The 23,934-nt window shown below is 37.5% G+C and overlaps 1 protein-coding gene across 2 annotated transcripts; it reads left to right on the forward strand.

Moving 5' to 3' along the window:
- Nucleotides 1-399: 399 nt before the first annotated feature.
- ANAPC4 (anaphase promoting complex subunit 4) lies at nucleotides 400-18,941 on the forward strand. 2 transcript variants are annotated; one of them, XM_005517794.2, is made up of 28 exons: nucleotides 400-544; nucleotides 1,150-1,255; nucleotides 2,133-2,265; nucleotides 3,592-3,666; nucleotides 3,794-3,820; nucleotides 3,924-3,968; nucleotides 5,483-5,567; nucleotides 5,942-6,052; nucleotides 6,631-6,714; nucleotides 6,971-7,057; nucleotides 7,767-7,831; nucleotides 7,925-7,967; nucleotides 8,075-8,151; nucleotides 8,586-8,686; nucleotides 8,764-8,815; nucleotides 9,104-9,159; nucleotides 10,406-10,452; nucleotides 11,363-11,419; nucleotides 11,582-11,638; nucleotides 12,192-12,285; nucleotides 12,958-13,055; nucleotides 13,566-13,627; nucleotides 13,719-13,757; nucleotides 13,843-13,944; nucleotides 15,065-15,142; nucleotides 15,878-16,048; nucleotides 17,203-17,326; nucleotides 17,678-18,940. In XM_005517794.2, the coding sequence occupies exons 1-28, from the start codon at nucleotides 437-439 to the stop codon at nucleotides 17,891-17,893; spliced, it is 2,400 nt and encodes a 799-aa protein (XP_005517851.2). In that variant the 5' UTR covers nucleotides 400-436; the 3' UTR covers nucleotides 17,894-18,940. The 2 variants fall into 2 exon arrangements, with proteins under 2 accessions (XP_005517851.2, XP_014114525.2); XM_014259050.2 differs by lacking the exons at nucleotides 400-544; nucleotides 1,150-1,255 and adding an exon at nucleotides 2,770-2,989 and having other exon boundaries at nucleotides 2,136-2,265; nucleotides 17,678-18,941.
- The last annotated feature ends 4,993 nt before the right edge of the window (nucleotides 18,942-23,934 follow it).

Below are 23,934 nucleotides of genomic sequence, written 5' to 3' on the forward strand. Positions count from 1 at the left end.
CGCCTCACAGGATGGCTTGTGACTTTTTAAAAATTTCTCTCCAAATGGAAAACGGGCATCAAAAAGAAAAAAGTAATTTATTTAGTAGGAAATAGTAAGTGAGCGGAGGGGGAAGAGCCTGACCTGCCTCCCTGCGCCCGCCCGGCCTCGGTGCTGCGGTGGTCCCGCTGCCGGGGCCCGCCCCGCTCCAGGGATTACCCTCACGGCTGCCGGAGCCCGCCCCGCTCCAGGGATTACCCTCAGGGCTGCCGGAGCCCGCCCCGCTCCAGGGATTACCCTCACGGCTCCCGAGGCCCGCCCCGCTGCCGGGATCACCCGCACGGCTCCGCCCCGCAGCCAGGCCCGGCCCGCTCCTTGCCGCCCTCGCCGCGGCGGGAAGTGCCGCCCCCGGAAGCGGGAGCCGAGGCGCGCCGGGTCCCGGCCGAGCTCCGCAGCCATGCCCGCCTTCAGGCAGGTGGGCGAGAAGCAGCTGCCACAGGAGGTCGTGTTCATGTCCTGGTCCCCCAAAAGGGACCTCATCGCCCTGGCTAACCGAGCGGGGGAGGTGAGTGCGGGTGCCGGGGAAGGAGCACGGGATGGACGGGTGCTGCCTCTTCCTGCAGGCCCAGATGCCTTTGCTGTTACTTGGGGCATGTTTCTCGTAAGGCTGACCAGGCATTTAGGGATAGCAATTTTTAAAATCAAGCGTCTTAATACGTACTGCTCCTTCATTTTTTTTGCATTCGGATTTCCGGACAAATTCACATATGATGTGCGCGTTGCTTGTTTGTGAGCTTTTAAAGTGCATGAACGTTCCTATTCAAATTAAATCTACTTTTGAGTAGTTTTTCCCCTGGAGCTGCAATATGTGATCAGGCATAAAGACAAGACTTGTGCTTTCGGGCTCTTTGCTAGAGAGGTGATGGGTAACCCTTGTTGATTAGGAGGTTTTATTCTTATGCAAGGCTCAACTTATTTCTCTGTACTGCTGTAAACCGTGTGCTGCCCTCTAGAATAACATAGGAGTGAATCATTTGTTACAGAAGCAGATGGTGCTTAAGACACAGTAATTAAAAACTGGTAAAAAACTGTGCATCTTGAACTGATTTACAAACTTTTATTAAGGGGAGAATGTGGTTTAAGTTTGTCTTTAATGCATTTGCTTTGTAGGTTTTACTTCATCGACTTGCAAACTTTCAACGTGTGTGGAGTTTGCCTCCAAATGAAAATACAGGAAAAGAAGTGACTGCTCTTGCTTGGAGACCAGATGGCAAAAGTAATGTCAAGTATATGAGGTGATATGGTGCGATAAAACCCCATGGGAAATCATGAAGGATGATACTTCTCATCTTTGAAGGAAATTTTCAAGTAAACTGTGTTTGAAGAAAAGGGTGGCTTAATTTTATGTAGGTTCATTCACAGTACTAGAGAGATTAACACTGTTGAATGCAATTGCAAGAAAGATTTGTGAGCCAGATTTATGTCCCAAATGCTGCTTTTCAGGGTATAGCAAAAGTTTAACCTCCTAACTAAACAGGATATTTTGTATGAACTACAAAGTTTATTGAGAAAGAAGCTGTCTGATCAGGATTGATTGAAGAGTTTAGCTTACTTAGCATAGGCAAACCTTCATAGGCTAAAATTGCTCTAATTCTAGACCAGAGAAGAAAAAAAAAGCCTTTTCCTTATTAATAGAAATAATGTTGAAATTAGTAGCTCAATAAACTTATGCCAGAAATCAGTTAATTTTTTATTCACTGGAGGTGGGAGAATGGGAGCAATCTTCTTCCATGACATGTGGATAAAAACTACCCATATTGTTTTATGATGGCATCTGAAGAGTTTAAGAAACTTCTTTTTAAGCTGATTTCCTGTGATTATAAGGGAGTACATACAGAAACCTCTGCCTGTTTGCTATTATGGATGAACAAAGTGCTGCAAAAGTTGCTCAGCAACTTGTAATTTGTGATTTTTGTCCACCAAACCTTTCTGCTGGACAATGTTATATATAGTATTGGACTCAAATCTGCAAAATTGGAGGCCTCTATCAGAACTATTGTTAGAAGTGTTAGAAGCATGTTGAGTTCTAGGTCAGGGTCAGATACAGAGTTTTGCACATTGGTTATTTATACATGTTACTTGTCTTTCTGTAGTTTTGGCTTTTGGCCTTGCTGATACCAAGCGGATTATTCTGTGTGATGTAGAAAAACCTGAAAGCTTGCACTCCTTCTCTGTGGACTTATCTATTACATACATGCATTGGATGGAAGTAACTGAGGAAAGCAGGTGAGTCTGAAAAGAAGTAAATCATAGGGTATGTAATGCCACCCTACTGATAATTTATACTTGAAATGTTACAAGCAGTCACATAAAGTAATATGGTCCACAGCTGTGGGTTTTTTTCATCACTTGGCTAAAATTTTCAATTTTTTAGAATAGACACTTTTCATATTTTTATGAATATGCTTATTTTTAGTGCTAATACCTTAGTCTTGTGGTTCTTTGGGTGATACATTAAATTTCAGCATGATCTTGTGCTTCTCTTTAAGAGCTGCTTAATCTGAATGTTAAGTTAGCATGTACAGTCTATCTTATGATCCAGTTTGCTTCAATATCAATCAATTTATTAAACTAAGTATAGAAATGATATGTTCATCTATTTTGTTAGTCAGAATAAGTATTATATTTAAATCTTTCTCCTGTGTTTTCAAGATCATTATTTTGGTGTTTATGTCTTTCACGTTTTGTCTTTTTGTTACATCCAATTCCATTGGCAATTCTGTTGTTCAGGAAGTCAGAGTATCCCTAGTGACCATGAACTCTGTGTGATTGAACAATTCTCAGCAGCACTTGTGACCTGGAGGACATCATGGTCCCTATTTCTGGTGTCTTAAAGAAACCTCTGATATTGACCTCATGGCAATGTGAGAACGCAGTTAAATAAAACATTTATTTAAAGGAGGCAGATGATGTAAGCTCCTGACTTGAAGATGTCCCCCCCACACCTCCAGTAAGCATCAGTCTTAAAATAGCAAGAAACCACTGTCTTAAACCACACTAACATTCTTCTCCTGGCAGGGATAGGCTTAAATTCATATGGGGAATCTCATCCTTCTGACATGTCTAAGATGTGATATGAAGTATTGTGCTTTGATCTTCCTCTAGCTGCAATATGTCTTTAGCTGTTTTGAGGTATGGGTAGGTTGTAGTGCAGGTTTGGAGAGAGTTTAAACAGAAAGCCTCTGACAGTAACAGCATTTCAGGTAATGAAGGATGCGGTGACAAGCCTCTGAGCCAGCAGATATAAACCTTGTTCACTGGAAATAAAAATAAGATTTTCAGTTCTTTTGTTAATTTGATCACTTGATAAGTTATTGAAGGTCCCATAAATACTGAAATTACAAATATCCTCTGATATTTGTAATTTCAGTATGCATAATGCATTGAGTTATGTACTTACAGTTGCTTATATATTAATTATGATATATATAATATAATTATATATTAACATAATAGTATAATTATATTATACTCTTAACTCTGGAGTTGAAAAGAAAGCCTCTTCTCATTTTTACAGCTTGGGCAATAAAGACAGTATTATGTCTTTTTCAGTGTTCTCACTTCCTTTTACAATGCTGAAGATGAATCAAACCTCCTTTTGCCTAAATTACCAGCACTACCAAAAAAGTAAGTGTTACACTAGTAAGCTTGAGGAAATACCATTTGTCATTTGTTGTCATTATTTTGGGTGTTCATCCTTAATGCTCTACAGACATCTGATCATTGTTACTGAGAGTAATTATTTTCTTTTCAGTTACAGTACCACTGCAAAAATTTTCAGGTAAGAAATTGTCATGTTATAACTCTCTATTTTTAAATTTTATTTTGTTTTCTGGTATTGAGACAAACTACATAAGCCCTAATCACATGTTTTGTATTTTCAGTGAAGAAAAGTCAGATGAGATTATGAAGCTTTTGGGTGATGTCAGGTAAATTCTGGTTGTGGGTTGTTGGTTGAGGTTTTTTGTTTGGTGGCTTTTTTAGAGGTGTAAAATAATGGATAATTGAGTTTACTGTTAAGTTATTCATAATTGTTTTTAAAGTCTCAGAGAAATTATATGGAATGTGTTTTTTTTAAGTACAGAGATAAAGTTCAAAGTCTATATTAAAGTTTCCATCAGTCACCTTTTCCCCTTGGTTTAGAGGGATTATAAGGCACTTTATCAGCAACTGCTGTTGGTGTCATATCTTCTTTTTCTTAGCAGATTTCTTGGGGTGCATTTGAAGGCTGATTTATGTGTTACATAAGCTGGTCTTGTAGACATTTGTGAATGCTTGTTCTATACAGAGAATTTGTGGGGTTTTGCATGAGTGTGACAAATCTAAATTTAAAAGTAGCTCTGAAATTAGCCATATCAGTGTTACTTTAGACTAAGCATCTGTTATTAGGAAACACATGAAGGGCAGCTGGTGGAAGTGTAATTTTACAGAGACTTGCTTTGTGCAGTGCCTTGTACTGCTTTTTTGATGAGGGCACTTAATGTCTCTGCCTTGTTTTTACTATTTCACTGTTCCTTACAGTCTCACCACTCAGAACCACCCTCCTTAATTCAAATCTGCATCTCTATCACCAGTTACTCCTTTTTAAAACTTGGTAGCACTTCTTACAGTAGGATATCCTTGCTTGAGAGAGAGTGAGCTGCTTATGGTGATGAGCTTTGTGAATTCTCTGTTCCCTTCATCTGCTCAGTTAATCAAACCAAAAGTTTTTAAGATACTGTTTTTCTCAGTTAATCAAACCAAAAGTTTTTGAGATACTGTTTTTCTAAGTTCTGTGTTGGCTTTAGCAGAAACATTCTGCTTCAATGTATATTTATTTAGATATGTAACAGGTAGAAGTTGATTTTCTGGTATTTGTAGGCTTTTTCCCAAGCCATTGTATAACATATGTGTTAATAAGTGAGCAAAACATAGACCTGTCTGTCTCAGATTGTATTCTTTGAACTGGATTTCTGTTTCTGATGCTGTTGTTACTCCTGTGGCTGTTACTGCTGCTGGATCTATTTCAAATGTTCATTGCCTTTGAGGTGCTGAGGAGTACCACTGGGTGAGTGTGACAAACTCACTCTGCATATAATCAGAGTAATTCAAAGTAGCTATCTAATAATGCTTTCCAGCCGGCTTTGGTAAGGGGAGGGTCGCTAGAGATTTATTACTTTCAGTGAAAAAGGACTCTCTGACTAAACTGTACTATTTTTTCCCTATTCTCTCGGTGTAGTAATTGGTACTCTTAATATAAATGTTAGAGGCAGGTTTTATCAATAAAATCTGAGCTAATTTGTTCATTTGTTTTTAAATTTCTTGAATTGCGAGTGTTTCCTTTATGCAGTGATTCTTTAGAGGAACATTATTAAAGGGATGGTGTTTAAGTATTAAGAATTGTATCTGTGTGCATTCAAATTTTTTTCAGTATGCTGATCGACACATTCTTCTATTTTTATAGACTTAATGCTCTTGTTCTTGGTGGCAGCTCAGGATTTATTGAGATACATGCTTATGGAATGTTCAAGATTGCTACAGTGAATGGGGTATGCTTGGTTCCTTTACATATTTTTTCTTCATAATATAACAAACTACTGCTTAATTGAGTAAAAATATACCTGTGCTTACTTACACATAAGTGAAACTGCTGAAATTAAAGAAACTAATTGATTGGGTTGTTGGTTATTGATGGAAAGACATAACTGTAACTTTTAACTAGGGAATTTAGCACCTTGTTTCAAAGTTTGCTGTTAATACGCAATAAAGAGAGTGGGTTTGTTCCTGAGCAATAGGTGAAAATTACACTTCATTTTTACATGTCATTGACCACAGTCATCTTTGTATGTCAATGTGTTAGAGAAGTAAATATGTCTTAGAGAAAACTGAATGTTTTATTAACTGGTAAACTGGATTCCTTCAGGTGGCAGGGTCTTGTCGTGGACTGTGTTTGTCTAGTGATTTGAAATCACTGTCAGTTATTACAGAGATACAAAGCTCTTCAGACAGCGAAGCAGAGATAACGTATTTTCAGGCAAGTAAAGTAATTTTAAAATATTTTTTAAAGTAAAACTTCTTTTAAAATTACATCCTGGTAGCTTTATTGCTCTCCCATTATTTGCAGAAAAAAACCAAAAACTACTAGTTCCAGTCATTCTGAAATTAGCTCCAGTTTAGCTTTTGAATTTATGATGTTAACATACAGTTTCACTGATGAGACTGACAGTGGTGATCTGGGGCATTCTTTTGAAATACTACTTTTAGAATAACATAAATTTATTCAACTACAGTTACAATTATTCAGATTTTCTTCATTCTGCACACAAAGGCATAACAGCAATGCTTTTGATTATTCTATCAGTCATCCTTAAAACTCCTACTGTTAGAGCTCCAAAATGTGGGACCTTATCAGATGTATTAAACTTTATAGATGTATTAAAAATAGTTATTGCTTCTTTGAATTAAATGCATTTTCCTCTTAAAATCAACCTTAAGGAATTGAGAACTAAGAGATTTTCTGTGGGTCCTTCTGTCTGTCTTTTAATTTCTGTAATCTATATATTGTTAAAAGACAAATCATCTGTTAACCATTGCTTTTTTCATTTGTTATAGTTGGACACTAGTCTATTATCAAGTTACTTACCTGAGGTAACTCGAATGGCCCGGAAGTTTACTCACATTTCAACTCTGTTACAGGTACAATTGTGTTACACCATCCTTTCAGTCTTGTGGTTCTGCAGGCTTTGATGTTCTAATGCAAGTGAATTAAATGTTTTCTAGTGAGAAGCTTGAGTTTATTTTAAGTAAATGTAAAGCTCCAACTTGGAATTTGATAATAAATTGTATGTAAGATCTACAGTATATCTTCCCTTTATATTGTAACAACCATTTTTTGAAAGTGTTGTTGAAGGGGAGGAAGGAAATAATACTAATCCCAGTTTCTGTATTACAGTATATAAAGCTGTCATTGACATGCATGTGTGAAGCATGGGAAGAAATACTGATGCAGATGGACTCACGACTAACAAAGTTTGTACAGGTACTGTAGGATTAACCATCCTTTAGGAAAAACACTTTTTGCAGTAGTTCTGTTCTTGTTAGTCTACTGCATATCTTAATGTTTAAGCATGATGCCTCCAGATAACAATCTCTAAGTCCAGGGATGGCCTGGAAGCTCTTGTGTGTCAAGTGCTCTGATGCTGAAGGTACCTCTGTACAATCAAGCAAAATTGTCTTGTGATACTTTTATTTATTCAGAATTTTTAAAAATCACAGCTTTCAGCTTTCCCAGCTGTTGATCAGTTGTTTTGTATTTAAGGTTGTGCTCTTTGTACTTAAGTAATTGGTAAACTGATTACTGTAAATGGTCAGTAACAACACTTGCAGCCTAGTTCAGTAGAACACATATAATTATCCATGTTTAAGATGCAATTGGATTTGCTTAAATTTTGTGTTCATTGACCATGGCCAGAAGTTAATGAATCATGTAATTTATTTATTTTTTAAAATAGATTATTGGTGATGGTAAACTGTTTAGAATTTTTATTGGGTAATGCAGCTGAAAAAGAACTTAAAATCCTAGAAGAATTTCAGTGATCAGAAAATTTTCAGTGATCAGTAGTCTGATTTCAACATTCGAAGATATGGATGGGTTCTTTGAAATACTTTATATGGAGTGTTTGTGAGATAATTTGGTAGCCTGGATTTAATCTCTTCACCAATCTTATTTCAATCATTTTGACTGACAGGAAAAGAATACAACCACTTCTGTTCAGGATGAGTTTATGCAGCTGTTGTTCTGGGGAAAAGCAAGGTAGTTACTGTTGTTTTATCAGAGTTTGCCTTTGCACTTGATGTTGAAACACAAAATTAAATGCCTACTTGGTTCTCTCCCCACCTTCTTCAGTCTGGAACTTCAGGCATTACTAATGAACCAACTGACAGTAAAGGTATGTTAACATATTTTTAAACATACTAAACGAATCTATTTCAATATCTTTTAATAACTTTTATGTTAACAGAACATTAGTATATGATTGTATTTCTTTATTAACAGGGTTTAAAAAAACTTGGTCAGTCCATAGAGTCTTCCTATTCCAGTATACAAAAGTTGGTTATAAGTCATTTGCAGAGGTAAGTCACAGAATTTCCAATGAATTATAGATAAAATGGCATATTATATGCTCCGCTAAAAGACAATATGCTGTCTTGGCAGTGCTTTTTATGTAGGTGTGCTGGTATGGAGACTGTAATCATGGGAAAATGTATTCTTTTACTATTGCATAGTAGAGAACTAATGAAGTATTTTGAGCAATCTCCATGATGCATCACCTGTAAATTGCTGCCTGGTGTGTTTTATGGGATCTATGCCAAATATTCACACTAAGTTTGTGTCATTGGGACAATACCTACTTTTCTCTGAAATGATACCTTACCTCTTGTTCGTGTCAACTACCTTATAAAGCTTTGCACTTCACGCATTAGATGATAAAAATGTAGCATGCAGCAGAGCACTGGATTTCCAGAGGGTGAATAAAATGTCATACTTCTTTCCTCTGCCTTCCTAGCGGCTCTGAGGCACTTTTATACCACTTGAGTGAATTGAAAGGAATGGCTTTATGGAAACAAAAATACGAGTCTCTGGGATTAGATGCAGCTGGAATTGACGGTACAGTAGTGTGTGCTACCTACCTGCTCTGATTTCACTTTTGAAAGCTTAATAATAATAGTTAGCTTCTTTTACAGAGGCTATCACTGCTGTTGGTTCTTTCATCCTGAAGGCAAATGAGCTGCTTCAGTAAGTATAAAGTCTGGAGAGTTTACAAATCATTCCTATTCAGTCTTGTATTGGAGGAGATTGATGGGCTGGGAACTGAGGAGGTTGGGAGAGCATGACTCCTGTGTTGGTGGTGAGCTTTCATCTTGTCTCACTGCGTGTCAGACTCATACCAGAAGAATAGTCTTGAAACATTGCATTGGGCATTTTGAGAAAAACTGACAGTGCTTGTGGCCTTTCCTCTGTTAAGCCTTGAACAGCTTGTGACAGTCAGATATTGTAATTTCTTTTCTTGTTTTTCATGTTTAGAGTGATCGACAGTAGTATGAAAAACTTCAAGGCATTTTTTCGATGGCTCTATGTTGGTAAGATTGATCATATAGTAATCATCCAGTATCTGTTTTATATTGAAATGCAGGCAAGTAACTAGGCCAGTCTTAGTTATAACCATCTATTTTTTGCTATCATAGAAAATTTCTGGACATGTAAAGGAATATAGTTGATGAGGCAAGAGTAATTACAATATTTAAGACAGATTTGATTATAAATTCTCAGTTTCTCAATTAAATTTAGTATATGTAGATTGGGTATTGTATATACTTGACCTGGTATGCTGCTCCAAACTTTTCTGCTTCATGAGCAATTTGCTGATCTTGATTTAGAGAAAAATAAAGGACTTTTTTTAGTCTACACCAGATTTTTGAAGTAAAGACTAATTCTCTTTTACTCTGTTACTTGCTATTTTCTTCTGTGGCAGCCTAGTTACTTGTAAGCTTCTGCACAGCTTTAAACAGTCTCAGAATGTCCCCATGCACTTAGTAGCCACCTTCAATTGTGTCTATGTAGCTGCAGAAAAAATGTTAAAAGGAAATGAAGCACGCTGTATTTTACACTGCTTGTTTTTATAAAGTATTTATGAATAAGTTTATAACTTCTGTTTGATCTTTTTAGAACTATTTTACAAAAACTAAGTGGTATTACCAGATACTGTAAAAGCATCAGATAAGCAGTGTTAGCAGTTAGTAGCAGGAATATAATAGTTCTAATTTTAAGAATTGCAGAAAGCAGAACTATTGAAGTTCTCCATCGTAATGTTTTTTTTACTGTTTGTTTGGTTTCAGACTAGATAGAGAACTTTATCCAAGCCTTGCAGATTTAAAATTAATTCTGTGCAATTCTCTTAAAACACACTTTTCTGAGCATGACAGTTTTCATGTATTTTACATATACCCATTTTAATACTCTTAGTATGGACATGAACAAATTCTTATGAGCCCTTTTTGTAATAATTTTGTTTCAGTCTTGTACAGGGCAGAATGCGGTTGGAAAAGATTAAAGATAAAAATTCTTCAAGATTTGTAATGTAAGATAGTGAGACTAGAGAGACTTAATTTCAGTCTCAGTTTGTAATTCTTCATTCCAGGCTCCTCTGCTTCTAGTGAATTAATCTTTTTTAACAGCAGAGTCTTATTACATACACGGGAAAAATTAAGAATATTAGGAAAACATTATTAAAGTATTAATAAAACTAATTTTTTTAAAAAAATTAAAATTAAAAAATAAAAACAGTATTAAAATATTAATGCAATAAGAATATAATTTTTCCCTCAGCCATGTTGAGGATGTCAGAAGATCATGTGCTTCCAGAACTGAACAAGGTAATAGTAACATTTTCTGATAAATGGTGATATCCTCAATATTCTGCTCATCTTGAAAGCGGAATTAAAGGTTTCTTTTTGTTCCAGAACTTGAAGGGCAGTGTCTGTGTCATTTTTTTGAGAAAGTTGATGCCTGCACATTCACACTAATATGCTGTTGTGCATAAATTACTTTTTCTGTTTCCTTTGTTAACACTACTGTATTTAGTACTCTGGGTATGCAAGGCCTCTGTATAGCAGCTCTTTATGTGCACTAAATGATGAAGTTAACCAGAGTGAGATTTTAATGTCTTTATCAATGCCCCAGTAGTGGAGAGGGAATATAAAATAACACAATAATATAGTAATATAATACCTGCATCAAATCTGCAGCCACCATCACCCTGCCCTTACTTGAGGGCAGAGGTAACTTCCAGAAATAGATAGGCTGGAGGAATGGACAGGTAGGGACCTCCTGCAGTTCATGAATGAGAAAATGCAAGTTTCTGTTGTGGGGTGGGCTAACCCCCTGTGAGTGCAGTGCTGGAGCCCATGCAGCTGGGAAGATGTCAGTTTTGCCAAGATGATGTGGGATGCACGCTGGGCATGAGCCAGTAGTGTCCTGACAAAGGGCAGGGGAGAATGACCACAGCTGCAGTAATGAGAACGTGGCCAGGAGGTCAGGGGAAGTAGTTACTGTCCTTATTTAGCACTTGTTGGTTACATCTCCAGTTTGGGACCATCCTGTACAAGACAGGAATGATCTGGGATGAGTTCAGTGAGCATTCCCAAATAGGTTGGAGGCTGGAACATTTGCCCTGTGAGTACAGGCTGAGGGAGCTGTGCTTGTGCAGCCTATAGAATGTGTGTTCTGTGCTCATTGAAATGTATTTCTTACCCTTTGCTTTTCTCCCTGTTTTTTTCCTTTTAGATGACTCAAAAAGATATCACTTTTGTTGCTGATTTTCTTACTGAGCACTTCAATGAGGTCAGTGATACTGGTTTTCAAAGTACATGATTTGACTGTATTTTTGCTGACAATAGCTGCATCTAAAAAATCCTAGACTAAAATAATTTGATCATCTTTTTGTTCACTACTTCTTATTATTTTTATATTTAAATAATGGGTTTGTTTGCATTATTTTTTTAGGCACCAGAACTTTACAATCGTAAAGGAAAATACTTCAATGTGGAGAGAGTCGGCCAGGTAAAGAATTAAGGAATAAATACAAAAAGAATAAATGAGAAAATCCTTAGATAGAGAAGCTTTTAAAGCTGTGTCCACTTTTCTTCCCTGGCCCTTTTGCTCTGTGTTGTACATACCAGTAATGGTAAAAGAGAGTAAATTGTTTCCCCTTATTATTATGGAAATGAGGGTTTAAAACCCTGTAGTTTCACTTTACACATACTGTATTTTTAGGAAAAGACAAAAACGTTTTGCAGCAGTAAAACTCTAAAAGCCAGCTTCAGCAAAACTGATGTGTTTGTTGTCTGTATGGCATTAGTCACTGCATTTCAAAACATTTGTGTTCAGACTTGATTTAAAAATCAGTTTCTTAGGAAAGTACCAGCATGTGATCTTAAACAGCAGTTGATTTTTCTTATTGTCTCTAGTTGGAGTGCAATATTTAGTTTTAAGACTATGGCATGTTAGTTTAACAGGAAATGTTTATTATATTCACTAGGGGCAATAGTGAAGGTGAATCCTAATGTTCCCTATTCTTCAATTGCCATCTTAAAAATATGTGTTTCTCTTCTAGTACTTGAAAGATGAAGATGATGACCTTGTATCACCACCTAATACAGAGGGAAACCAGTGGTTTAACTTTCTTAAAGATAGTACTCATCTTAAAGGTAATATGCTTTCATGAAAAAGAAGTGAATGCAAGATACGTGTAGAAAGTAACAAATGTAGAAGAGTTATCTTTTTTCATGCTTATGAGTTCCTTCTGTAGTGTTACTCATTCATCTTTATCTGAGTGGAATAAAATAAATGGGCCTTGTTATTTTGCACAGGGTTTATGTAGCTGCTTACCCAGTCAGTTACCATTTTGTGGATACTGGGAGTTCCCCATCTTTTCTGTACCCATCTCAGAAGTGTTGGCTCAGAAGGAATCCCAGAGGAGGTCTATTTTAGGATATCTTAATTCCAATTCAAGAAAGTAATAGTTGTGCTTAGGTTATACCTGGGGGGAGTCCTAACTTGTTCCCTTTCACTGGAGTCAGAGACTGTTTTGTTAATTTGTGGTGAAAAAGAAGTAAGAGACTATAATGAGCAGATGTTGACAATTATTCTAGTTTAACTCTAGAAACCAAAGACTCTAAAACCTTGACAGCAGAAGCTGCTTATGATAGAATTTGCCACAGTTACCTTTTTCTGCCTATTTATTTCAATAAAAAGGGGGAAAATGGCAGCATTTTGTTTGGAAAACAGTCTTTAGAAAATCTAGTTTTAGAGATAAAAATGGTATAATATGTTTTTATAGAGACACAACCATTTTTAAAATTGACTTTGTCTATTTACAGAAAGCCCACTTCTGTTTCCCTACTATCCTGAGAAATCACTGCATTTTGTCAAAAGGCAAATGGAAGGAGTCATTGATCAGTGTTTACAAAAGCCAGCAGTAAGTTCAGTTTTTAAAAATTACTTTCTTTTAGGGATGGTAGTCAACTGAAGGTAGCAGTCATGCTTTGCAAGGCCTGAAGCTTTAATCTTTGCCTTTGAGTGCCTACAGTTAAGGTATAGTCCAGCTTCACTGCTGGGGTATCTCAAGCCCTTGGCCAGGGAAAGCACAATGGGGGATTTTTTAGTTTAACATATACTGTTCACACAATTTTGGGATCTGGTTTTAATGTTTATTATGTGTGTGTATGTGCTGTGTAGCAATTAACTGTCTTAGTTGGCAATACATTAGTCTAACATGGAGAAACATGAAACAAGTATATGAAGTGACAGTAGTGTTTGCATTAGGGATATTTATTCCAGGATAAATATTGGTGGAATTTTCTTTCAGATGTACTCAGAGCTTGCTGGTTGGTTGTTTGGTTGATTTGGGTTTTTTTTTGTCTTAAAAAGATGTATAATTATGAATAATTGCCTGTATTTTATGGCCTATTTTTATTATATTTGTTAGGATGTAATTGGAAAGTCAGTGCATCAAGCAGTCTGCATGTCTCTCTACAAAATTTCTCAAAGGTATTTCATTACTAAAAGCAGCTAAAGAAATTTGCAACTGAAACTCATGCATGAGTAGCATTTTATAAACTGCTTTGTCTTTCCTTTGCAGTGAAGATTCCACACCTCAGTTATTTAAATTACCATTTCTGTAAGTATGATGCTATTCTTGTTCCATGTAGTTCACCAGTTATTAAAACTTGATCTAAATTTTCATTTCTTCCCCCACATTGCAGGTGGAACGACAAAACATCTAATTTACATTATGTTCTCTTCACCATGTTAGAAAATTCTATTTCTAAAATACACATTTTGAGGAGACATACTGATACTTCCAGGTGAGACAAAAGGAGGGTGAGCTTTGCCACATTTGTACAGTCAGTTGCAATTCAAATCTATTTGTAAAAATAAGGAATGAGTACCATGAATAGAGTCTTTCTTGAATACTAGAGAAAATGAGGAGTGCATTAAGAAGTGCAGCAGGAAACTGCAGCAGAAATTTGTGTTTTATCAGACTCAGAAAATCTAATCTCAAGACCCAAGATGGTTCTGGGATAAGGAAAAATTCAGACTCCATTAGATTACTGCTCACAGAATTACTTATTTATGCAAACTTCTGAAAAATTACTGGGAATCCTGCTTCCAGTGTTGCTTTGTCTTACTTTGTCTTACTGTAAATAGTATTCTTTGATTAATGCCTTGCAGTCTGCAGTTTAATACTTTTGGAAATACGGGGACTGCTCTCAGAGGTGCATTAAATAGAGTGCATCTCTTCTGGGGTATGGATCTGTGTACCTTCAGGAGTTTGTATACCTTGATGTGATTTGTTACACTATGATGGTGCTGATGCAACTGTTCAAGCTGCATTCTATCAGTGGGATGGCTGAAGTAAGCTAGGTTTAAAAACAACAAAAACTCCTCCTCTCTGTAAAATACTGATTTTTATAATCTGCCATTTAATTTGAGGAGACAGTGAATTGGGTGAGACTGCGATGGAGTGGGAATTTGTAAAGTACTTTTACTGCTAAGGAAAGCTCATGGTGAAACTGTCTTTTGTGTTGCCAGTTCAAAGCTGCTGATGACAGAATTACTGCCTTGTGGTGACTTCTAGTTTCTCTCTCATCGATTCCTAAAACAGTCTAACTTCTTTTGCTGTGGATTAACAAGAAACATAATGAACCTGAGAGTAGGACAATTGAGGAATTCAGTAAAAGAACTGTATCTCATAAGCTAGATGTAGTTTTCCATTTTAGTCCATTAGTCACTTTTTTTCTGAGGAGCAGAAGAATCTAAAGGGTTCCCATCCACCAATCACATAATTTTGGCATGGAGACATGTATTGTGCTAAGTTTAGAGAGGGTTTTTCACCATCTTGTACCACAGTTGCCATTAGAGATTTTGGATTCTTAGTGAAGGAAAAGGTTTTTGTCACTGAGATAATTAAATCTGTTGTTCTAGGTCTGTCAGTAATGGGATTCTTGCAGTAGAGTTTGGAAACTTCTTGAACAACAGCATAAATGAGAGCTCAGACTCCAGGTCAGTGTATTTGATTTTTCTTGTAAATTGCTGAATTAAAGATCATATTTCCTAGTGATTTTCTTTTGTTTGCATTGTTACCTTTGAAGTTCACTCACCTGGGTGAATCAGGGTGTAAGAAATGGCAAAGGTGCATGAAGCTGCAGAGTTGTGTGAATCTTACTTTGCACTTCATCTCAAGGTCAAGTAAATTTTAGTTTTCCAGCTGAAAACTAAAGCTTTAACACATCTTGAAACACATTTGTTGCAAGAAACAAATATAGCTGTAAACAAGTATTGTTTATCTCTGTGATGTTCTTTAAGCAGGATAAAACTTGGTGTGCCTGAATGTAGCCATCTTACAAGGCATATGATAGACTAAACTTGTCCTTTTCATGTAGGAAAGCCAGATGTGATTTGCCCTCAGTACCTTCAGCTGTATTTCTAAATTTTCTTTGGTATTTATGTTTACTGTTCCTTATGTTTCATCTGAAATGTGAAGGTTGCTAGTAAGGATTTTTTGTGAGTTGCTTTTATTTTCTGTTCAGAATAATTTTTCCTGCATGATACAGCAGTCTGCCAACTTACAGCTATTGTTCAATGTCATAGCTGCACAACTGACCTCTTTTATTATTTACAATAAAGCTCATTGTTAAGTACTGAATACTTTTTAACATGAGTGCTGTGCAACTTTAAAATATTTTAGTTCTGCATTCTCTTATATTACTTGATGCTTTCTAAATTATTTTCCTGTAGATGCTACAGTTGTTTGGATGCTCACTTCTATGATGATGAAACTGTAACTGTAGTTCTGAAAGAGAGTGTTCAACAAGAGGGGAAGGAGAGAGTCTTGGCTCAGCTGCCTTTATCTTCAGTATATACCGATGAGCACCAAGATGGGAAATTCATTTGGAATTCTATGGAAAGGTATTGAAAAACCTTGAGCAAATCTGAAAGTACGGAACTGAAAAGCAAATTAAGCAAATATTGTAACTGTGTACAGTTACTCACACTTTGTATGTGTGTAAATATTTTAAGGACAGATACTCTTTTTTGTGCCAGAAGACTAGGATGGGGGAGATGGAAGCTTCCTAAATAGTTTGTTTTGTAGTTTTTGGGAGCTTGGGTTTGGGTTTTTTATCCTGATGCTACTTCTGTATCTGGTTGTCATGAAATGCAAGAATCAGCCAAAGACACCTTGTAGAATCAGAAATCTTCTTTTCTTTAGAAGATGCTGACTTTGCTAGTCAGAATACTTCAATTTAGGATGTTTTCTGCATTATGCTCATATACCTCTGCCTTGTAATAAGAATACACAGGTGTTTCTTGATCTTTCCCTGGTGGTCACCCTTACAAATATTGTCAGATGAACCTTAAAACATCAGAACTGCTACCACTGTCTGCGTTGGCATAGGTGGAGGAGAGTATCATGTGAAAGTGAACACACACACACAAAGGCCAATGTAGTTCAAGCAGCAAATCCAGTATTTTAGTTTTCTCCCATTCTTCTCTGGTGGTTTGCTTAAGATGTGTTTGTATTTCAAAATAAAGAGCCACACTGAACTGTAAATTAACTTTTTTATGCCACAAAGATATTGTGTATTAAAGAATGAGCAGAAAATATTAAGAGCAAATTCAAACTAAGCCTGGCTGCTGTTAAGAGGTAGGGAGTGTCTTCATGCAATCCCTGTGAGTGGGGTAGTGATGCATATTTGAAAGGTCATGGAGGCCAAACTTCTGTGTAAGGGGTGGCACTGCATCCAGGACTGTGCTCAGAAACTCCTCTTTGTGCAGAGGAGAGGTTTGAGGAAAAGCCACCCACATCCTGTTATAGCTGTTTTTGTGGGAATATCAGATTTTACAACTCCCTTCTCACCTGCTGTAATGTTTTTAACTCAATTGGAACATGCTGTGTCTCTACAGTTGGGTCTCCTGCTCTAGAGTATTGTAGCAGCATTATGATGGTTTCAGAGGCTTATCTGCTTGTTGCATATGATGAAATTTAGGCTCAAGAAACAGAAGTTTTTTCTTAGAACTGCAGTTGTTTGTTGTGAACCAGCTTTGTGCTTTTCTCCTTGCAGGCTGGATGAGCGAAGTGGTGAGATACCCACACGTGCTGTCTTCTTGGAGGGTCAGTGGAGAGTGCTGGAGAATATGAAAGCTCAGTATGTTTCTGTAAATGGCATTAGAAAAGTTTCTTGTGTGGTAAGTGCAGTATCTCTGAAAAATCCTGTCTGTTAAAGGAAGTGTGCTGACTGAAGTGGTAACCTAAAAGTTACCTTTTTTTTTTTTTTTAACAAATAGATTATTTTCTCATAATTTGCTACTACTGTGTCATTCATACCTGTCTAATAGCACAGGATGGAAAACTTTAACAGAAGGTAATAGATCTGCTTGCTTTACTTCTCAGCCTGTAAAGCAATAAAAATTTGCTAATTCCCTTGAAACCTCCATTTCAAAGATAGGTTATTTTCAAAGCTATTGTCCAACAATTAAAATGCTGTTGCTGTTTTTACTTATTTAGTCATTAACAGGAACTTCTTACTGTCTCCATAGCTAAGTTCAAACCTTCGCCACATCAGGGTGTTTGAGATGGATGTAGAGGATGATGGGGAAGTTGAGGAAGAAGAGGAAGAAGAAACAACTCAGATTGCAGCTGGGGAACCTAATGAGCCAAATCAGCCTGCAGATGGCCAGGACAATGTGTGTGATGCGTCTGCTGAAGAACTACCTGATGAAACTGAAGAACATGAGACAAGTCTGGATCCTTGAAACAGACTTTGGTAATAGTAAAGGGACAGAACCAAACTGTAAATAGTTTTTAATGGCATGAAGAAATTGTATATTGAAGAATGAACAGAAAATGTTAAAAGCAAGTTCAAACTCATCCTGGCTGCTATATTAAGCAGGGGCATTATCCATACTGTCCCTGGGACTGGGAGTGATGTGGAGTGATACATTTCAAAGGTTATCTAACTAGTTAGTAATTTGACTTCAGGCTGCTGAGATGATGGATCCCATACCTCCTCAAGCAGCTGAATCAAGTTGGAATTCTGTATTGCTTCTCAGCTAAGACTGTGTTCTAGAGTACCTTTATTGACTCCTTTTTGTCTGGCACATGGTTTGGTACCAGCTAAAGCTTTGAAAGCTTTTCTATTTGCCATTTTTAATACGTGTGGAGAAGAAGAAATACCAGCTGAAGTTTTTGTAGCTAGGCTATTCAGTCCTGAATACTGTTACAAAGATAAAATAAAGTTATATATAATACCAATAAAACTTGGGGCCTAATTTTTTTGCTTCTCAGACTTTGTGTTCTAATAACAGGTATGAAAGTTTTCTGTAGAACCAAACTGTAAGATTGCAAATCAGTGTAGGGCTAGTTGAACAACAAAATTTAGCAACTGTTAATGAAATGTATAGTTTTAAAAGCTCTTTGGAACTTTATCTGTCCTTGGTAACACAGCATTTCAATCTATGCAGTTCTTTTAGTCCTCAGTGTAATATGTGTGTGCAGTGCACGATTTTTCAAATGTTTGCATGTCTCAGCCTGCCTAGTTTCTGTGAATTTGTTCCTGAAAGCCTGTCTTATCAATCTGGAAATTTTTGTAATGAAAAATTTCAAGAGAGTATAATTTTTCACTCTGATTTAGCATTGGAGGTTGTGCATAGCCCTCAGCATAATCATGTCACTTGCAATTTTCATATTACTGTAGGCATGATGTAGTGCTAAGCAGTATAAACTAGAAACAGTGTTTAGAAATCTAGACTACTTTCTTCCCTACTAGCTGTCATTCTTAACTGACTTTAAACTCTGCTCTTTGAATGAACGATGCTGCTTAATGCATGATCTTCCTTCAGAACAGTGAGTGTACCTTGTATTTGTGAAGAGGACCAAGTTTCCATTCTGTGCTTTAAAAATAAATCTTTTGAAATTGCTATTTGGCATTGCAAAATTTGAATACGAAACTTATCCTCTTGTTTTGAAGTAGACTATTTTTAAGTAACTTTTTTAAAGTGGACTTCTGAAGGTGTTGATCTCTTGGGGAGACCCTGGTAAAACAAGCTTTCAGTTTTGAAAGACTGATTTTTTTTCCCTTTCCTAACAACCTCCTTGAAAGCTGCTTGCTGTTCATCATTCTCATCCAGCAGAAGGTCGTGTTTCAAGGCATAGTGAAGCTGTAGGACAGGAAGGGCAGAAATGCCTATCCAGAAATGCTGTGATTTTCTATGTAGAGAAGATAATTCTTACTAAGACATTGATGTTACAACAGAGCCCACTCAGCTTAAACCTGGCCTTGTGTTCTTCTGGGAAATTTTTGCTTCTGATCTAACTCAGAGTTGTCATATCAAGGTCTTAAAGGTAATGTTCTGCTGTGCTTTGTGCTACATAGTTTTAATCCATGAGCATATGGAAATTTGATCTATTCTGCCCTAGTAATTCCTAAATTTGTGTTAGTAGTAGGTGTGTCCCATGTCATAGGGGCATGTCTTTCAGACATCTCCCTCAGGTTATTCTGTGCACATTTCTGGTGCAGTCTTGGATAAACTTGAGTCAGTGGGAGCTTTGTGTCAGGCTTGGATAAGGCCATGAGCACATTGTACATTTCACAGTGACACGGTACAGGCATACCAGTGGCACACAAATGGTCAGTGCTTCTGAGTGCATTGCTGGTTCCTCCTGACAAGCTTTTTTAAAATTTGATTTGCTGCCAGATTTCTATAATATTAAATATGTCAGTAATGTGTTTATGCGCCTGTTTTCAAAAGTGTGATAAGTATTTGATCTAGAAGTATTTTAGGATTTTGGTGGTGTCTGAGTGTGGTGGTTTCTCACCATTTTGATCTCTCTTATGCTGAGGGCTCAGTCAACCTTTTTCTGTGGGGACTTGTCATAATTTACTGATAATTTTGTAGACAAAGAAAATTATACTCAGCAAGCATGCACACAATCCACTCTAATACAAATCTTTAGGTCTCTAAGAAACATTTACTGCTGCCTCTTTATAAATATCTGTTTTGCATTTGGCGTTACTATTTTTTTTAAAAAAAGATCTTAACACAACATTTATTTTCTGCTGTTTACCTATGTAATCCCTTTTCCAGACCATTTGCCCCTACCTGTTCTGCCTGATCTCTTCAAAGTTTGTCCCATTGCCAAGTGTGTGCTTCGGTCCCTCACCAGCTGGTGCTGTTGTGCTTCCCAGCCTGGACATGCTGTGGTACCATTGGCTCCCACTTAATAGATTTTGAGGCACATTTGCACCTTCCTTCAAAAAGACAGGAGATGGTTGTAGAGCAATAGTGAACAAAAGCTTGCTTTATTATGCATTTATATTTGCAGAGGGGACAAGGGATGTGTAGCTTTGTGACAAAAACTACAGCTGGTCCTAATGCTCCTTGACTTAAAAAACCTACCAAAAAAATGCCTTAAACCCCATTTGTAAACCTTGACAAAATGGGAAATCCATCTCTGTAAGCACAGAAATTCCTTAGTAAGTGGCCTGTATTTAATATCTGTAGTCATAATTGGTTCATGTGTCTTGTTACCTGCTGCAGCGGTAACATCTGAGATCCCTCATGCTACCTGGAACTAGCTGTTGCCTTTGGAGTTTTGGCTATAATCTGGCTCTTAATTTCTTGCTTCACAAGCTGGTTTAGGGGAAGACCTGTCTTAGTTTGTGCCATAGAGCAATGGTAGCTATCTAAAAAGCCCATATTGGAGAGGGGAATAAATAATTCATCATGGATCACATTATAAAGCAGTAGGAGGAACAAGAGAGAGGCAAAATGACATAGGGATCTCTAGGGAGAATGCCCTGTTAAGGAGTTCCAAGAAAAAAGCCAAAATTACATGCCACCTCTGTAAGCTGAAGAGAAGAAAGGCCACTTGTAAGTGAATAAAATGCATTTAACTATTCCTTTAGATTAAGTAATGTTGCTGTGAGGAAACACCATTGGTGCCAGCACCATTGGTGCCAGCAAAGCCCAGGGTTGAAGGAAGTTGCAATGGGATGTAAGTGTCCCATGGTGTTTGGCATTCTGCCACAGAGATATGGCTTCTGTTCCCAGCTGGCAGTGTCCCAGCTCTGCAATTATGTAATCACGCTTGCTCCTGCTTTTACACAGTTCTCATGCTTAACTTGCAGGATAAAGTGAAGAGTCCTATCAGGTTTAATTCTGAAGTTGCCCCCAGGAGCCCTGTCTCCTAGAGTGAGCCTGTTCTTGCTGACATTATAGCTGGTATCCCTTTTTCTCTGTTGTCACAAGGAGTCCTGAGCAGACCTGGATTCAGGAGTCTACCACCTGAATTTTGTGCAAACTATCTGGGCATGCACATTCAGGTGCTTATGAGTATGTGGATGTGAGGGTGTGAGTGAATGAAATTGGTTCTAAATTAAAATGAAATTGCCTTCCCTTTCACTGCCTGAATTTATGGTTTGCTCTGTTGCTGCTGTTGATTATGTAGGAAATAAGGGCAAAGAGATATAGCCAGTGCCTTTTAGCACTTGAAAGGATGGACCCAGTCTAAAGAGAATATTAAGGGAAGGTAGAGAGAAAAAGCTAGTATTTTTAGCAATGTATCTGATGCCTTCTTCCACAAGCTGTTCAAGACCAAGTTGGATGGTGCCCTGGCAACCTCATTGAGGGAATGGCATCTCTGCCATGGTAGGGGTGTTGGAATTAGATGATCCTTAAAGTTCCTTCCAACCCAGACCATTTGATGATTCTATGATTCTGGAAGACTTAAAATACCAGTCCAGGGTTTAGGGGCATGTTGATTTATCTGTGGCGTATTAAGGATTTTTATGCTTAATTTAAATTGAGGGATCTGATGGCTTGCTCAGGAAGAGTGACACTGAGAGTGGGTTTGGCTTGACTTTCAGAGACGTCATAGAAATTGCAGGCAGAAGAGAATGAAGAGACATTCTGTTCCCACTTCTGTCTCTCCAGTGCATTTTATCTTTGTAGATTACTGATATTTCCTTGACCTGAAACTTGATTGCTCAGTATTTAGTGAAGAAGCAGCCTTATCTGTCATGGTTGAGGATATTGACGTTTGATTGGCACAATCTCAGCTCTAGCCAAAGTCCTGTGCCACCCTGTCCTTAACCCAGCAAAGCCAATCAGGGTTAGCCTTTGGTTCTAAAGTCCTGGTCAAAGGAGTTCCCCCAGGAAGGGAGACTGCTTCCCTCCTCTCCTCTCTCCTAGCTTAATACTGAGCTACTAATAAAAGCAGATTGGAAGATGTCAGTAAACATGCTCATCTGATTCACTTCACAGCATTAACAGGAGTAATATGCATGTCTTTACACTCAAAGAGGAGCAGTAAACAAAAGAAAGAAAAATGTTTACAATTTGTTGAAATGAAGTGCATCAGCAAAAGTGCCAATTACATACTTTGCAGAACAAATCCAGCAGGAACTCTTAATTACAAAGGCTATCTCTTAAAGTGAAGCTGTGCCAAAATCTCTTTAGCCATGCTGGAATTAGGTTGCCTCAAAGTGAACCAAGGCAGAACTTCAAAGGAGGTATCTCCCAGTTAATTATAGCTGCAGGGAGGGAAGAGTGTCCCAAAAAAGTAAGTAAAATTTGCACCTTCCATTTTCCCTCAATGTTTATTGACTATATTTTTCTTTTCCTGTATCTCAACTAGAGTCTTTCAGATTTAAGGTCTTGTAATAAACCCAATCTGTTCTTTCAGTTTCTCAACTTGCATTAGAGATTGCATTACTTTTTATTCCATAATGCCTCTCAGATGTACTAACATGCATGTACTCATGGCAACAGAACATTCAACACAGCTATTGCTGTGTTGAGTTTGTAGTCTGTGTTGAATTTTACTTCCTAGAGTAGGATTGTCCAGTCTTTGGTGAGCCAACTTTCAGTAAAACACCAGCGGCACTAATTCAGTTTGTTATGGCTGCCTTCCCTTTCTACTGCACAAAGTAGATACAGGGAGTATTCCAGAGGGGAAGAAAGGTTCTGAGTGCAGTCAGATCTGGCTGTAAGTGACATTGCTGACTTGGCAGGTCATATTCAAGTTGGGCAAGGTGAAGTCTGTTTTAATTGAACAGCATCCTTCAGTGTTTCTCCTGTTCATCTGTTCTGGTTCATGGGTGGGACTTTGCAGTGTCTGGGGTTGAAGAGCTGTGCTCAGCCCTGCAGTTCCAAAGCAGTGCTAGTGACAGGATAAACTCACAAGGGAGCTCTTATATCCTCAGGCTATTTCTGAGTGTAATATTTTGTTTGTGTGAAAAGCTGCAGGTAACTTAGTGAACAAAATATCCTACCTACACACATCTGCAAATGCTTTTAACAGAAACCTGTCTCCGGTGTTCTCAATTCTGTCTCAGACTGGGATCCTCCAACAGTGTGAGACTGGACTGGACTCCGTGCACACTTTGTGCCTAGGGGAGATAACCAAAGTTTGTATTTAAGTAACAGAATTTTAAAACAAGCTATTGACTTTACATCAAAGAAAGGATTAAAGTTTTATTCTTGTTTCCCTTCCAAAGGACTCCAAGGAATGCATGCAAATTCAGACCAATTGATCAGCTTGACTTTTGCAAAATCAGCGCTTGATGGGTGTTCAATCAGATCCAAATTTATACCCTGTTTTGAGTATTACTAGTTATTGACAATATGTTTTCTTACATTTTGATGCCATGTTGTTTTGAACATCATAGGATACTTGAAGTACAGAATCTTAGACTCATGGAATGGTTGGGTTGGAAGGTACCTCAAGGATATTCCTAGTTCCAGCTGCCTGCATGGGCAGGGACACGTTCCATTAGACCAGAGCAACTTAATTT

The sequence above is a fragment of the Pseudopodoces humilis genome, chromosome 6 (genome assembly GCF_049639895.1).
Source record: "Pseudopodoces humilis isolate 2021_Gansu_Grassland_sample_001 chromosome 6, ASM4963989v1, whole genome shotgun sequence".
Classification (NCBI taxonomy): Eukaryota; Metazoa; Chordata; class Aves; order Passeriformes; family Paridae; genus Pseudopodoces; species Pseudopodoces humilis.